The sequence below is a fragment of the Limanda limanda genome, chromosome 4, assembly GCF_963576545.1.
Source record: "Limanda limanda chromosome 4, fLimLim1.1, whole genome shotgun sequence".
Lineage (NCBI taxonomy): Eukaryota > Metazoa > Chordata > Actinopteri > Pleuronectiformes > Pleuronectidae > Limanda > Limanda limanda.
Genome location: NC_083639.1, coordinates 6,061,947 through 6,078,625, shown reverse-complemented (window position 1 = coordinate 6,078,625; position 16,679 = coordinate 6,061,947). Strand labels below are relative to the sequence as shown.

Genomic DNA, 16,679 nt, shown 5'->3' with positions numbered 1-16,679 from the left:
TTATTTATATTTTGCCTCCCACAATTATTATGAAAAAGATGACCCTTGGTTGTAAATATATGCGATAAAGTTTGTTGATAAAAACCTTCTGGACTTTCATGTTACCCCATGTTTTATTGTTTTGTCCTGGCACCTCTTGCAGCCGTCTCGTAGGAGTTTCCTATTTGAACTGCCTGCCCTGACATTAACTCCGTCTTTCTACCTAATATGGTTTTATGTGGAGAGCTGCAGTGGTGCTGTTTTGGCTCAACTCAGTTCTCAAAGGCTTCCTTCAGATCTTCAACAAACTGTGGTGGTCTTAGTTTTATCTACTTGAGTTCTAGTTGATAAAATATACTTCAATTTGACCTGACATACTAAATACATCTGACTTAAAGCACACTGATATTTTTAATAGTGGAGGTTGTTAGTCAGTAGTGGAATGTAACTGAATACATTGTACGATTCTATAAAGCTCTGTAAATAAGAACAACTTTGAAGCTTTTGATGATTGTACCTGAGTATTTAACAATTTACATTAATCCACTCCATGGCTGCTATATTTGAGTCTGTATTAAGAAAAAATTTATAAAATTGACATATTTTTGCTCTTTTATCCTTTTTATACTTTCTTATTCATTTTGGACAACTTCCAACAGGTCTTCTGTGGACTTTGCAAGCCTCTGTGTCTGACTCTATGATCAGACCAGGAATCTGTGGGGACACATCTTTCTTCTTGTCACTGATAGTGAACTAATAGTGAACTGATAGTGACTCATAGTTCTGTATGACTGGCTGTGTTTGAGGTTGTTGTAATCAAGTCAAAATCAGTAACCTGGCAAAGGTGTTAACTGTCGTAGGGCTCCAAGCCGTATCGCTTCACATCTTTTCTACACTTGACTTGATAGAGATTTGCACCACTCACCTTCAGCCAGTAGGTTATTAATTATAACAGGTCTACCACACCCCATCCTGGCTTTTGTGCATTTTTGTTGTAAGACCTGAATTATTATTTTAGTTTATATTAAAGGGACTCTTACCTTTGTTGCATTTGAGAATTACAGCACATTCAAATCATCCCGCCTTCCTCCAATGCCCCACCCCCTCGTTCCCATCCGCGGTGTTTTTTTGAAGAAACTTTATTTACAAGCAGACTTACAATTACTGCCTCCGCGCACGCACTTGAGTTTTTGTTTACCAAAGCAATGGATTCGGTAAGTTATATACATTTACATTCACATGCCTTGATGACGCGGGCCCGAATGCGCCACAAGAAGCAGACGGAAAACCTGCATGTCCATGCAGCAAACAGACAGGTCTGTCGGCCAATAAGGTCCTTCGGTCCGAAGAATTTTATTGGTTGAAGTTTTCACTAAATATTATGAGAGTGAAATAATTGTTTGTTTTTACTCCTGGTGGGTCTGTCTTGCATTTTAGAGTGTCATTACCTTATTAATACCAATTTAACCCTATCCAAAAAAAGTGTAAAAATGCAACAAAGGTAAGAGTCCCTTTAAGCTCATCTTTTCTTTTGTTGATTAAGAAGTTGGTAGCAGGTGTATGGTATAATTTCACTAAGATAATAATCAATCTCGTCTCCATCCATCCATCCATCCATCATCCATCCATCCATTATTCCTCCATCCATCATTCAACCGCCCGTCTATCTATCCATCCACCCTTCCATCCGTCCATATATAAAATATATATAATAAGGATAATCTGTATGACCTGTGTTACCTGGCTCTCCAGTGGCGCCCTCTGTTGTCCTCTGTTGTTCACCATGTCCTGTATGTAAAATGTGTGTCTGTCCCTTTAAGAAAAACCTCCGTCAGTTACACCGGAAGTAGCGTAGAAACACCCGCAGCCAATCAGATATTGTTGTCAACGCGTTGTTATGGTGTCCGGGATTCAATTCGAAACTTCTGCTGCTCGTTCCACCTGCAGCTGAAACAACGGGATTAAAACGTGGTTTAACGAGGGAAGATGTCTTCCAATGAGCCAGAGGTCGTTCTACGAGAGCGTAACAAAGATCTACTGAAGCAGCTGAAGCAGCAGAGAGAGAAACTGGAGCAGGTGAGCGGCTGCAGCCGGAAGAGGGACCGAGAGGACGAGGCGGAGGAGAGGAGAAAGCCCGGGGGGACGGGGCCTGGGACCGGTGGAGGCCGAGGTCCTGCCAGGGATGCCCCCACCAGACCCACCGTGACCAGGCCCACCTCCACCAGACCCACCCTCACCAAACCCTCCATCACCAAACTCTCCATCACCAGACCCACCGACACTAAACCCTCCATCACCAAACCCAGCATCACCAAACCCTCCATCACCAGACCAACAGTCACCAGACCCTCCATCACCAGACCCACCATCACCAGACCCACCGTGACTAAACCCTCCATCACCAGACCCACCGTGACTAAACCCTCCATCACCAGACCCTCCATCACCAGACCCTCCATCACCAGACCCACAGTCACCAGACCCTCCATCACCAGACCCACCGTCACTAAACCCTCCATCACTAGACCCACCATCACCAGACCCTCCCTCACCAAACCCACCTCCACCAGACCCACCGTCACCAAACCCACCCTCACCAAACCCTCCGTCACCAGACCCATCCCCACCAAACCCACCCTAAGATTTGCGGGTAAGTAAACAGTTCACGATGAGGCTCAGTGCATGAAACAGGTCTGAAGTCTGATCGGAGCAGAGTTAGCTGCCCGATGAGAATTGCATTGTCGTCCACAAGTCCTCATATTGCGTTACAATATTATTCAAACTTTTTGCATGCACCCCAATCAGCAGGTAAAACTATAGTTAGAGAAATATTGATCTTCATATAAAATTTCAAAAGAATAGAATTCTTGTAAAAGGAGGTGTGTCTTATTTATGTAGTGTAATATTACAATTCGGCGTTGGTTTGGAGTCAATGGGTCAAATGACACAGAACCTAGAGAAGAAATATGACTTTTTAAAATACTAATCAAAATAAAATATGAGAAGCACTAAAATCCAATGAAAAATAGTTGATACCGGTTTTTCTAGTGCAATAATAGTTTGGAGTCTGTGGGACACATGGCATCATATCTATTCAAAAAACTATTTGTTAAAAATGTATTTAATATTCATATAAGATATCATAAGCACCGAATACAAACATGTGTCAGCATTGTTTGGAGCCAGTGGGACAGGTGACATGGAATATTAATAGTCATGTAAAATATATGGCACACAATAATCTAAGCAATGACATTGTCAATGTAGTTTTTTTTTTTTCTTTTGCACTTTAAATGTTTCCTGTTGTTTTTCTTTTGTGACTCTACAACTGCACATCCACATCGTGAGGTGTGCAAGTGATGAATATAAATCCTTGAATCATTCATGGATTCATCTGTTCCTCAGAATGTGCCGACTCGTCAGACGTTCTCCATGACAGGGAAAGACATCTTCAAATCCAGGACAGGCTGCAGGACACAACATCACACACGACCAAGGCCTGTTCAGTGAAGAACCACAAAGAAGATGTAAGCACAACATGTTCAGCTTACATTTATCAGAGGACTGTTTCAAGGCTGTATTTAACCAATGGGGAAATACAAGATTAATTTTAGACTTCAGAAACCACCATTGTAAACACTTCTCCATAAAAAACTTACATTAAGCTGCTGGAGCTACTTTGGGAGTTGTTACCGTAAATTATGACTTTTATGAGTTTGGGAAGAGACAAAGATGTAACGACAAGACAAACACCCTAAACATCATTTTTGTTTTGATTGATTTTAAGTTTTACAGTACAGGGAATTATCGGTTAAACGCTGATTCTCTTAAATATTCGTTTTTCTAGAGTGAGGAGCTGAGCCCAGTCACATTGGACGAATGTGTAGAGACCCATGTGTCTGACAGGCATCATTTGCAGCCCTTGCTTGGATATGACTGGATAGCAGGTACTCCCCATTGGTTTCTCTCTGTACATCTCTTTCAACACATACTCTATGCATAGTCCAATGTTTGATTTTCTTTTTCCCTCTAAGGAGTCCTTGATGCCGAGGACACGTTTGTAGAGCGCTCTGACGAATTCTTCAACGATCTCCGCAATTTCCGATCACTCCACAAGGATGAGTGTGTCCAGAGCCCACAAGCAGAGTGAGTGCTTCCCTTTTCACTGCACCTGTGACTTGTTTAATTGTGTCAAGTTGACCTTTATTAAATCACTATTAATCAGCTCCCTTCCTAGATTATCTGTGGAGAACCATTCAGGGATGACGCTGCTAACAGACAAGGATGAAACAGAAACCAACACAGACACTCATCAGTGTAAGAAGAGACTTTTATTTGAATGCTACCACGATGCTCAGTTCTCTAACTGTTCTTTTCACGACAGTTGAAGTAACTCTTGCCTCCACCTGCTCACCTCTTCTCCAGGTACATTCTCTTACAGGATTAACAGTAGACTGTTCCCTGTCCCGCTTCACCATCAGGAGTGCTGTCCTGTCTGCAAAAGGCCCAAGTCCTCTCACCCTCACACTACCGCTGAACCAGCTCTTATCAGGTATCACATACCATGCTTTCAGAGGTTGCGTACAGTTTTAAAGCCAATCAAACGTATAACTAAGTTTAAAATACACATACTCTTTTATTTTAAAGGGTCAGCATCCCTCGCTCCACTCTCTTGCCAGCATACAAGTACAAAGCCCACCGGCGATGTAGCTTTGACTCTGCTGATAGTTTGGGGTTACCTTCGGTGAGTAAGAGTTTTTATTCGAAAATCCACTACGTGATGATTTTTAATTGTCAAGTACTTAATTGTGCCATCAATGTCATAACTCAGGAACAGAAATGGGAGGTGTTGATCATGACTAGTTCCGTAGCTGTTGTTCTAGTTCATTTCATTGGATCTTTTCAATCTTTTCCAGCACTGTCTCTCAGGCTGGTCCCACTCAGGTCAGAGCACCCTGCCATCCCCCAGCAAACTCGACCTGCGGAGCAGTTTGAATACGAAGAACAATGAACCTGAGGTGAGACACTGCAGGCTAACCACATAATCTCAAAGTCAAAAAATTATTCACAAGATCAAAATTGGCAACGTTCTCTGATGATGGTTTTATTTTTTTTTCAGAATCTCTCTGTGCCTGTGAACCAGATCTCTGACCAGATATCAAATGTGTCAAAGTTGGCACGTCACAACTTCCAACACTTCTCTCCCAGGAATAAAATGGGAAGCACATCGTACCCAGGATGCTGACGAATGAAAACTGTTTTAAGTGATCACTGTTTATACTGTGAGCCAATAGACACCATCCAAGATGATTTTCCATGGATAATGAGGGAAGACATGACAGCTCCCCAAAAATGAAGCCGAAGCATCTTGATGCCAGGTGGCTGGCTGCAGAGTTCAAAGTTTATGTCAAATACATTTATATGGTCTACATCATTTTCAGTAGTTCCTATAACACCGATATTTGTTCAAGTGGTCATTTGTCCAGTAAGTTTGACACAAATTAGTTATTAGGGACATGAGCCTTTTTCCTATATACAGTCTATGATCTGTTTGTCTTTTTTTGTAAAAAGATCATTTCGATAATGCCTTTCTGTTACGTCGCTAGGGAATGTGTTTGCTTACATTTGATTTTTTTGAACAAAAAACATTGGATTGATAATGTAATAATTTTTCCAAACAGATTAAGCTCTACATGTGACTGTCGGCCTCATGAATGAGAGGCAAGAGGTGTTTACCATATTATTCCTAAAAGTTCAATTTGAGTTTCCTCTGTAAATCTCACAACACAGAGGAAGTCGTTTTGAGTCAGGTCTGTTGCTTGGAGACGTCTGTCTGTTTCCCTTTCCAGTTGTACACTGCACGCCACCAGGTTCACACGTATTTTATTTTTTAACTTCCTTTGACACTTCCTCACTGTGCTACCATGAAGACGGTAGAAGCAAAGGCAAGAGGTACTATACATGTGTTGTATTTCACAGGAAATAACAACCACATATACTTCATGTCAAATTCTTTAGCCATCCCCACCATCACTGTTAATGTTCCATTTTGTGTCAGGCCGATGGATTTGAAGAAAATGTATCAGGGTGTGTTAAAATAAAATCAAGAAAAATTATGAGTGCATTAAAGTCAAAGTTAAGTGAATAAAGTTAGGTGCTGTGTACAGCTCACCTGGTAGAGCAGCCACCTCAACTTGCAGAGGCCCGGGTTAAATTCCGACCCACTCCCACTTATGCATGTCCCCCCCCCCCCCTCTCTCTCTCTCTCGCTCTATCCCCCCTTTCACAAGCTTCCTATGTCCTTTCCATTAAATAGGCAATAAAAAGCAAAAGACAGTTTCAACTACAGCAACAAAGTCAAATACCAATCACATCATAAGAAGTTATTTAATAAAACAAACAAGTACAAGAGCAAGGGGCTGCTACTGCTCGACTCGAGTAGTAGAGATTGAGGATGTGGGAGGGGAAACTTTAAAATGAAATGTCAGCATCTTATTCGTGAACAAAAAAAAATAGACACATTAGACACAAGTTTTTGACGAAAATAAATTAGTTGTGGGTGAAGTGGACTGTGGCTTTCTCAGTAACACGTCAGTATTGCCAGGCAGTCACACAGGGTTTGTGGTTGAAATTATTATTTTTATCAGAACAGCTCCACTATCCTACCACAGCTTAGACACCTTAGGCATGAGCGTCTTCTCCTAAGTACTCCTAAAATTTAGAAGGAGTACTTTAAAATCTTAATAGAGTAGATAGGGATCATGTCCTCGTAATTCAAAATCTACAAAACCAATGTAGATGAACAGTTGACACACACAACTGGTCTCTGAGGGACTTCACTGTATCTGGACTTGTCTGGTTATAAACAAGAACAGAAAGCATAAGTGAGTCCACTTCCTGTTTCCTCTGCTGCTGAGTTTATTTCATAGCCAAGAAGTGAGCCCTGAACATTGTCCAACTATTCATACAAATGAATGAGACAAAGAGCATGGAGGATAAACACATTTTTTTCACACTTGTACTTGTATGCTTATTGTTATACGCTATGATAATGAATGAAGGAGATATGACTATTGTATTTGGTTCTGGTTTAGTCGGAGGGTTTACTAGGACACTTCATGGAACTGAGCCATTGGTATTATTAAATTCAAATGTGCTTTTTTCTGTCATGGCATTTAAAAACATTCACTGTGAAAAGGCTTCACCAGTTTCGATTTTAGGTGTGTCCTATTATAGAGATCACATATTATGTATATTTAAAATAAATTTAAAGTAGTTTGTGGACATCTCTTTTCTTTCTGAAAGGGAGCTTTTTTCTATTACTTCAAAAAGACACGTTTAATCCCCTTAGATACAAGTTGGTTAGAAATTCACAGTATAGTGATTATGCAGTAGATAACAAGTTTACAACATCAGTTACTAACCTCATCTAAAGTCTCTCTAACCTCATAATGGGTTTTCACATCAGATCAGTGAGTAAGAGTTAGCGCCCGCCTGCTCATTTCCTTCCTTTAAATACTTGACTCAGGTCGAGGAAATTGCTGTAGCTGTTTTCACAGACTGTCGGCTCGCCTTGAAAAAATTATCAGTGCAACTCACACGCAGGTCGCTGTGTCCTCTCCGGTCTTTAATTTGCTTTTAAGCTGCAATGAAGGAAATACTTGCACTACTGGTTCTGCTGTGTGTCCGAACCACCACGGTAGGCTTTGTGTCTGTCTTTCAGTCTGTGGCGCATTTGTGGTGTTTATTTAGGGATTTGGGAAGTGTTCGAGTTTCACTTGAATGAATCCTAAGGAATGTGGAGCAGCAGGCACTTTCAACATTAGTATTACAATAGTGGCAAATGATGTTTGCCTTACTTGTAAATTGTAACATGTTACAATAAAGTGCACCTGTGTAACCTGTCCTAAAGACAAAACAGAAAGAAGAATTTCCTCCTGACATTCCTTACATTCCTTTTCAGTATCATTATCAGTGAGTGTGCCTGTGTTATACAGAGTTAGAGTCATACTGTGGCGGTGTCACACATAATAAATGTGGTTAAACAGCTTGAATATTTAGTTTTGGTGTCATTGCTACAGTAGACAGCTGGTTATGAAATGATGCAGCAATTCTCTCTATTGTCTTTCACTATCACTGTGCACTTGACCTGGAACCTACGGGTTGAGAAAGAGGAAATAACAGAATGTTCTTCACCGTTGGTAATTAATAACTTGAGGCTTCCCTCAGGTTTATCTTTACCTTTGCTGCCTGTGCTATGTAGCGTCACACCAAAGAAGACGTCTTTCGGAACTTTGGGCTTTGAGGTTCCTTCCTCCGTTTCCTGTTATACGAGAAATACTCTGCTGCTGTCAGCATAACTGACTTTTGCCTGTCATTGGAGGGTATTGCTGTGGTGAGAAAGCTTGAGAGCATGCACAGGACAGGTATGTGTGAACAGCTACTGAGCCCTGAACCTTTTCTGCACAACAAGGCTGTGGTTACTGTATATATGTGATGTTCTGTTAAAAAAGAGCAAGTGAGGTTTTGGTTGTTACAATAAGGATGCATGTGTGCCTACTGCCAAAACACTTTAGTGGGCCCCTACAGAGAGGGGAGATTCTGTAGAAGTGAAATGTCCCTCCCACAGACTTAGAACAATGGCTGCCTGTTTGACCACGTCTGCAGCTCAGGCCAGGGCTGTTACCAGAAGGGAACAAGTGTGTGCAGGTGTGGGTGGACAGGTTCAATGAAAAAGTCAACCATGTATCTGTCAAATTGTTTGCTTCCTCTTAGCCACTGGCTAAATTGTACCTTTATAGATTGGTTAAAAGTTTACAGTTTACCTCTGAACAGGTGAATTTCCAGGAGAAGGATTTGGAACTTCTTGTCTATATACAGACACGACATTGTATAAATATCCGTATTTTGAAATGACTCAGTTTACCTTATTTGAACAGGCATCCAAGTTGTTTTAATGGAACTTATGAGACGAGGCGTTTCGTGTTCATCCTAACTAGCATAAGCTTAAATCATCTCAGTTTCTGTCGCTGTGCTTTCAGCCCTATGGACCGGACTCAGATGGAAGGTGTCGCAACTCGACAACAGAGTACCTGGTTCATAATCGATGCTGCAAGAAATGCCCTCCTGGTGAGTGTTGTCCTGTGAACACGGCAAGGAGAGCAACTTTTAAAGTTTCATCTAAAAATAAAATAAAATAAAATAAAAAAGGTACAGATACTCATATCAAAGTACTATACTGAAAAACATAACTGTGTCCTGTCTGAACCCCCCCCCCCCCCCCTCTTATCTAAGACAGGTATCAAAACCTTGTTGGTAAAAGCTTGGGCATAGAGGTCATAGAGGGCATCTTTATATTTGAGAGCGTTCATGGATTTCTTTGACTTACAATGTCAATGTGCTGTTGTAAGAAAATCGGTGACTGATGTGTATTAATATGGATTCATTGTTGTATTTATTATTACAGGACAGCGACTGTTTCAGGAATGCTCTGACACCGCTGAGACTGTGTGTAAACAGTGTGACCGAAACCAGTACAGGGACAAATGGAACTACGCAAAAAACTGCAAAATCTGTCACCTATGCAATCCAAGTCAGTAGCTGCACTTCAAATCTCCATGTCACAAATAATAATGATTTTATTTAGCAGTTTATAATTATTGCTTCTTCTACTTTTTTACACAACTTTCTAACACATTTACTGTCGTATATGTTTCTCTATATAACCAGTTAAAGGTCTGCAATATGCCCAAAACTGCTCCTCAACCACACGGGCCGGGTGTGTGTGCAAGCCTGGGATGTACTGCGACTTGGGATATGATGAACCTTACTGTGCAGAATGTAGAAAGTACAGTCAATGTATAGCTGGTTATGGAGTGTCCGTGCCAGGTACAGCGCCCGCTACTTTTCAATCACTTCACATATCAGTTTGTTTAACTTACATGTAATTCCTAAATATTTACGTTTTAAGAAAAACATTTTAAAATTAACCATTTTATGGAAAATGTATAATGCACAGCACAATTACAGCTTGAAGAAAATGTGCTCTTGCTCATCAATCTACGGGTGATTCTATAGACTATAGAATACTTATTATAAAATATCTTTGTCATTAGTTTAGTCAGTGAACTCACGTTTGAAATGTTTATCGCAGCAGTAGAACATAGTTGGAGTTTGGTGTCTAGGCTTTGACTTCTTCTTTTCCCCAGATATGATTACACAGATATAATGGGAATAAAGAGCCTACAGGTGTATGCTGGGTGGTGGAGGGGCAGATTCGACAGGCAATAAGAGACAGACGCAGGGCAACAGAGACATTAACAAGCAGAGGGAGAGATTGGAAATCTTTGCAGCTTAAATAGAATGCCAAATTGGGAGGGTGTTCATAATAGAGGATTGTGCAGAGTGCGGCATGTCACATGAATAGAGCTTGAGTTGACGGCCTGAACTAGTGGTGGCTAACACATCTGTATCTAAGCTCTATATGAATCAATGTACTTAATTAATGTGATGCGTAAAATGAGGTGTAAAGTGTGATGATGCATGTTGTTGTCAGGGACGGCGGACTCAGATGTGAGCTGTAAACGGTGTCCTACTGGGACGTTCTCCGACACCAGATCCTCCACGGACGCCTGTCGGCCTCACACGGAGTGAGTGAAGGAAGGACACACACTGTTCTCAGCTCTTTAGAAACTCAAACCTTTGACCTTGTGCTTTGTTTTTCTTACAGCTGTCATGGGATGGCTGTTGTTAGAAAAGGCAACGCTACGTCCGACACCAAGTGTGAAGAAAGGGTTGATGAATCCACATTGCTTCAAGACACAACCAAAGGGTATCACCCTGGCACTTTGTTTTCGACTGCAGGTACAATGAGGAGCACAGTCTTGGCGATCTCAGACGCCACACTGTCCGTCAGTACAACCGTTTCAAATGAAGTATTCAACCATTCAATGACTAGCCCACCACCATACAAAGAACCTGGAATTTCAATGGGTATGATAATTGATTTGCAGTATCTAAGCAGTCGTTATGCGAAAAACTGTGAGGTCTAATTAGTATTAAATATCTCTCTCTCTCTCTCTCTCTCCCTTGTTTTGTCTATGTTCACCTCTGTGTTAGCTGCCGTCATTTCCGGAGTCATTGGATTCCTTTTGCTTTTCATTATAATTATTCTGGTATTCGTTTGTAAAGCAGTCAGGAGCAAAGGTAACTATATCCTGCAGAAAAAAGGCATATAAATCGTTCTCTAGTTCTTCTGATTGTATCTAGAATATATTTATCTTCTGTATCAATTTGAAATACAGGATAATGACCATTATTCGGCCACATCTTTATCATGACATATTTGTTGAACCTTCTACATCAATTTTCATTGTTAACTGCACGTTCACTCTGCTTTTTTTCCCAGATGCAAAAAAATTTCACCCGAAAGTAGATGCAAATGGCAACTGTGAGAGTGATGATAAAGTGAGTCATCTGCTGCTTTTCTTCTGTGAGAATGAAAATATGAATCTCATTACAAAAGCTCTGCCCTCACAGAAAACCTCTGTTTTTGTTGACACTTTGATAACTTTTCTTTTTATGAAATCTTTTTTAGCACTTATTTACACAGACTAATTTTATTTATATATCTATTTACATAATTATATTTATTTTATTGTTCTATTATCTGACATGATTAAGAAATGTGCTATGCATTAAAGTTTATTATTCTCATTATTACCATTTATTATTATTATTATTATACGTTTAAATTCAATTACATGATTATTTCTGAGGTTGTAGTTAAAGGTGGTTGTGTATAGGAACACATTATATAAACTGTGAAGTTAATTCTATGTCCTATATGAAGGGGGTGAATCTTCAAAATACATCTGAATATAATTAAGCACTGTCACAATGACCTATGACTTCAGTGATAAAACTTCAAATGAATAAAAACCTCTGTGACATATTAAGAGAACTGAACATTATAGGTATAAGAGTGGACTCTGTGGTAGAACAGCTGCATAGGTTGCGTTATACTGTACATATGTTACTGATAAAGTGGCCATTGACTGTAGTTGTGGCCTTAATTTATACTAAAATAATAAATGTCACAATCTTTTTCAACAGCAGATCACTAAGAATAATTTGGAGCAAACGCAGCTGATGTGTTTCACAGTTACGTGTCCAGAACAACAGTCTCTACTTGACAAAGCGAGAGCCTGCAGTGACTACAGTCAGTCCAGCAACTACACCGACACCGACACCAGAACAGACGGCGGTGGCAGCCACGACTCCATCGGCCCTTTGCAGTCCACGTTAGCTTTAAACAATTCATATCCTGCTGTGTCAGAGCCCATGACTTTAATTTCCAACACAGAGCCTGTCACACCTCGGCCCACTCTCCCCTCAGAGTGCTCCTCTCAGCCTACCAGCCCCCAGATCATCAGCCCCCTGACCGCCAATCCCCATTTCAACGTCAACATCACTTTCCACATTGGGAACGGGTCTTTAGTGACACCATCCGTCACGCCCACACACCTAACAGAATCAGACAGTCACCTCCCCTTTGGAGAGGAAGAGGAGTCCTTTAGCATTCCACAACAAGAAGATGGCAAACACCCGCTGAGGCCAGTGCAGGACAGTGCAAGTTAATGCGTGTGAATGAAATGCTTTGTTTTTAACATGAAATACAACCTGTAGGACTGTATGTTCTCATCAGAACGAGATGATGTGTGTCCATATCCAAAACGTAATGCTGTCACTGTTTATGTATATATGTATATACAGAATACTGTAAATAAAGTTGTGAGTATTGCCTCTCCATTTGTGGCATAGCGTAAGTACAAGTAATTGCACATGAAAAAGGTATGACAATTTGCCATATCACTTTGAGTAGGGTAAAAAGTGGTAAAAATCTATAATTTTCATATTTTTACAACAGTATTTTATCATGATTTGATGTTCAACTTATCTAATGTAAAATATACAGTATGATGCAAAGGCAAAAACATGCTTGATTGAAAGTGAAGCTGTGAACAATAAACTTACGAAACACAACGTTTTTGTGTAAACGTTTTTTTTTATAAGCGTTGTTTGTAACTTTTTAAGACCTTCGAGAAAAAATATTGTAGCTCTATGTGGAAATAATGTTGAAAATCTTTGCAAAAATATTCAAGACCTCTGTAGAATATATTGAAGACCTTTGAACTATACTGAAAAGCTTTGCATAAAATATATATAATACATATGTAAACAGACATTGGACACATTTGTATAAAAAAACAACATTGAAGACAATTGTAGGAAAAAGTATTGAGGACATCTATAACAAAAGTATTGAAGATCAACAAAATTCAAAACCTTCGTAAAAATATCGAGGGACATTTGTACAAATACTGAAAACCTTTTTTTAAAAATATTGAAAACCTTTGTATACAAATATGAAAGACCTCCTATTGAGGCTAGTAGATATAGACTCAGTATATTCAGCTCTGTGGTGATCTCTATATTCCGCCCATGGCAGATAAACACGTTCATCGACCTGTCAGGAAACTGTTGTGGACCCCCTGCGGACCACCCTGACCCCTGCTGGTCAAAGATGGGCACGGCAGCTGCTGCAGCTTCTCGGTCGTGTTGCTCGTAAGAAACGTGCCCGTGGCCGGTGACAGTTCATTTCAATGGCAGCTCCTGCTCTGGTCTTTAGTGTATTTTCTCTTGCGGGTCACGTTACGCTTCCTGTCTTGTTTGTTTGAACACGCTAGCTCGTTGAAACCGAGGTGGCTAACCATGCTATGCTAACTGTGGAAGTCTAAGCCACTCCATCGTTCGAAAGGAGAGTGAGACGTGGACTTGTTTTCGTTAAGATTTATATGAACTCACCAAATCACAAAAAAATCATAAGATAAATATGTCTTAACTCATATTGCAGACCTTTTATATCCATACCCAAACCGCAGGCACCTTGTAATGGATGTGTTTGATAGACGCACACCCCCCTGGCCGGGCAGCGTTGGTTCGGTCTGTTGCCCTGTGTGTTGCTCTCCTTCCTGGAAGAGCCTCGGATCAGATCCACCGACGTCTCTGCGCTGAAGCGGGTGAGTGGAGGCTCTTCTCCTCTGTTTCCATCCATTCCTTCTCGTGTGAACTGCCAAGTGAATTCACCCGGCCCTTGGCTCACTGCCCCCCGGGTTCACCTCCAGAGGAAGTCGCTTGTTAAGTTAGTATTTCGCCTCCTTTTGTGTGTTCGCCTCCTGCCCCCTCTCATCCTCCTCCCGCGGGGGGCTGGAGGTGTCGTGGTCCTGCTCGGTTCTCTCTGTTTACAGAGGTGGATCAAGATCATTGGTAGAAGCCACAAGTGTTCACGGCCGGAGGGTCTCGTTGTCCTGTGGGAACCGGCATCGAACCTCTTTGAGAAGGACGCGTGTTAACACCGGGGGCGGTGGAGGGAGGAGACCACACCGCTGCAGGTGTTTCCCTGTTTGCCTGCTGGCTGGTGCAGACTCTCATCTGAGGCAAAGATCCGTGAATCCTCCACAGTGACATGATGCAGCAAAGCGAAAACAAAAGTTCAGCTGGAGATTCACGTTGTGGTTTCAGTTATTCAATGTAACAAAAGTCCCAAGTTACCTGATCGCAAGTGCTCTTGAGTAGGTCTGCATGGAACACTCATTTGAATTGTCAGTCGTTGTTTTGGCAATTATTCTTTTCTAAAATGTCACTGTCTTTAAATTATATGTTGTGGTCACCAACTTCCCTTAAAGCTAAGATGGTTTTAATTCATCACGAAAAGTAATCGTGAAGCTAATAATGTTTAATAAGGGGCTAGTTGTCAGTTTTGCCTCTTTTTTTTTTAGGTCATATTGTGTTGGAAAACCCAGAACCAGGATTACTTTGTGCAACTGTGCAGGTTACTGTAAGACAACAGACATTTGTAACAATTCATACATTTCTGTATCTGCATTTTTTTCATGAAAAAATAAGATAAACAGTCATAACGTCATATACATTTAACCATCTCACAATTTTAGGAAAGTAATCATAATTCTGGAATCACACCAAGATGTACTGGATTCCTCCCTGACACTTTCAACATGTTTCCACAAAATGACATGGTAATCCATCCAGTAGTTTCAGCTTTATCCTCCAAGCAAATTCCAAGGAAAGCAGAGCCTCCTTGGTAGAGGTAACCAAACGTGTTCTGCATAGCACTGAAATCTCTCTGAGTACGATTATGTGTTGAGTCGGCCGTCTACTTTGTTAATATGTAACTGAGAGAATCTTCTGTTAATGATTATTCCACTGTGAATATATCCGACCATGCACGAGATGCTTATTATCTAGTAAAAGACAAGTTGATTTTATCGTTGTTATTTATCATCTTTCTACAGACACAGTAAAAGTAAAGTCCCAAGATTCCTGAAGATCCTGTCTGTGGACTCGTACATGGCAGTGAACCATCAAAGTGAAAACTAAAACCAAGAACCCTCAGCCTCAGAGCATTGCCCTCGTAGATGCCGCTCGGTCTTCGTCTTTGCAAATGGCTTGTTGTCTGAAGGACGAGCTCCTCTGTTCCATCTGCCTCAGCATCTACCAGGACCCCGTCAGCTTCGGCTGCGAGCACTACTTCTGCAGGAAGTGCATCACCGAGCACTGGAGCAGGAAGGAGCTTCACGGAGTGCGAGACTGTCCCGAGTGCCGGAGGACCTTCGCCGACCCTCACCTCTCCCCGAGCCTCAAGTTGTCCAACATAGTGGAGCGCTACTCGGCCTTCCCGCTGGACGCCATCCTTAACGCCCAGAGGAGCTCCTATCCCTGCAAGGACCACGAGAAGGTCAAGCTGTTCTGCCTCACCGACAAGAGTCTGGTGTGCTTCTTCTGCGACGAGCCGGCGCTACATGAACAGCACCAAGTGACCACTATTGACGAGGCTTACGAGGAGATACAGGTCAGCAGCAGCACATACACACAGTGACAGGTCATTAGCACGGGTGAGGCTGACATTACAGTAAAAAAAAAACATCAGCTACTCTGTCACACTGACACAGAGCAGCTCCACTGATGCACTCTGGGGGATTCTGTAGTAAGTGGTGAGGAAGGAGACGTATCTCCTTTCTTCCTCTCTGATCACCTGGCTCTTATGTGATTTCAGTTAGTTCACATACTCAACAAATACTTTTTGTTTGTTTTAACACCGGATTTACAGTAAACATGCCTTTATATAGCCTCCCATGCCTAACTTATCCTCAGCCTTACTTACATATTACAGTAGTAGAGATGTATTTGTGATTATTTTTTGTTTTAGAAGTATTTTAGGTATTTTTTTTAGGTATTAGAAAAATGCAATATTTATGGTTTGAGGCTGGCAGGGGACTCTAGTGTCATATAAATTTCTCCCTTTGTTTCCTGTCATCTCTCTATTTTGAACTCGGCCCAAAATGCCCCTAAATTCTTGGAATCTACTTAGTCAAGAAATATTTCTTCAGTGCAGAGATCTTGACTCACCAGCAAATGACATTTACCATGTCAGTTTGAATGAGAGCGAAAAATGTCAGAAATCCCCTAATGAGGCTTTAAACTTTTCATGACATCGGCTTTGAATAAATGAACTTCCTTATGAAGCTCATGTTTATGCGTCGTATTTTCCACATAAACTGGGGCTGCTCAGTGTTTTCTTTCCTCTCACTGTTTGGATAATTCCATTCCCACAGAGTCAA

General features: G+C 41.2%; 3 protein-coding genes across 4 annotated transcripts in view; all 3 read left to right on the top strand.

Annotated features, from left to right (window-relative positions):
• The first annotated feature begins 1,965 nt into the window (after positions 1-1,965).
• miip (migration and invasion inhibitory protein) lies at positions 1,966-5,388 on the top strand. The gene is made up of 9 exons (XM_061069181.1): positions 1,966-2,234; positions 3,359-3,506; positions 3,827-3,926; positions 4,014-4,125; positions 4,217-4,296; positions 4,405-4,531; positions 4,627-4,723; positions 4,896-4,997; positions 5,099-5,388. Exons 1-9 carry the CDS (start codon positions 1,966-1,968, stop codon positions 5,222-5,224), a joined length of 1,161 nt encoding a protein of 386 aa, XP_060925164.1. The 3' UTR covers positions 5,225-5,388.
• Positions 5,389-7,542: 2,154 nt separating this feature from the next.
• tnfrsf1b (tumor necrosis factor receptor superfamily, member 1B) lies at positions 7,543-13,023 on the top strand. 2 transcript variants are annotated; one of them, XM_061069864.1, is made up of 9 exons: positions 7,543-7,678; positions 9,021-9,108; positions 9,446-9,571; positions 9,709-9,867; positions 10,535-10,628; positions 10,709-10,971; positions 11,098-11,184; positions 11,387-11,445; positions 12,097-13,023. In XM_061069864.1, the coding sequence occupies exons 1-9, from the start codon at positions 7,628-7,630 to the stop codon at positions 12,616-12,618; spliced, it is 1,449 nt and encodes a 482-aa protein (XP_060925847.1). In that variant the 5' UTR covers positions 7,543-7,627; the 3' UTR covers positions 12,619-13,023. The 2 variants fall into 2 exon arrangements, with proteins under 2 accessions (XP_060925847.1, XP_060925846.1); XM_061069863.1 differs by having other exon boundaries at positions 12,094-13,023.
• A 1,009-nt stretch (positions 13,024-14,032) lies between these two features.
• Positions 14,033-16,679, top strand: part of trim62.1 (tripartite motif containing 62, tandem duplicate 1) — a 34,611-nt gene continuing 31,964 nt past the window's right edge. The window contains exons 1-2 of the mRNA XM_061070507.1: positions 14,033-14,060; positions 15,354-15,910. Coding sequence (XP_060926490.1) covers positions 15,503-15,910 — 408 coding nt within the window. The 5' untranslated portion in view covers positions 14,033-14,060; positions 15,354-15,502. The remainder of the gene's footprint in view (positions 14,061-15,353; positions 15,911-16,679) is intronic.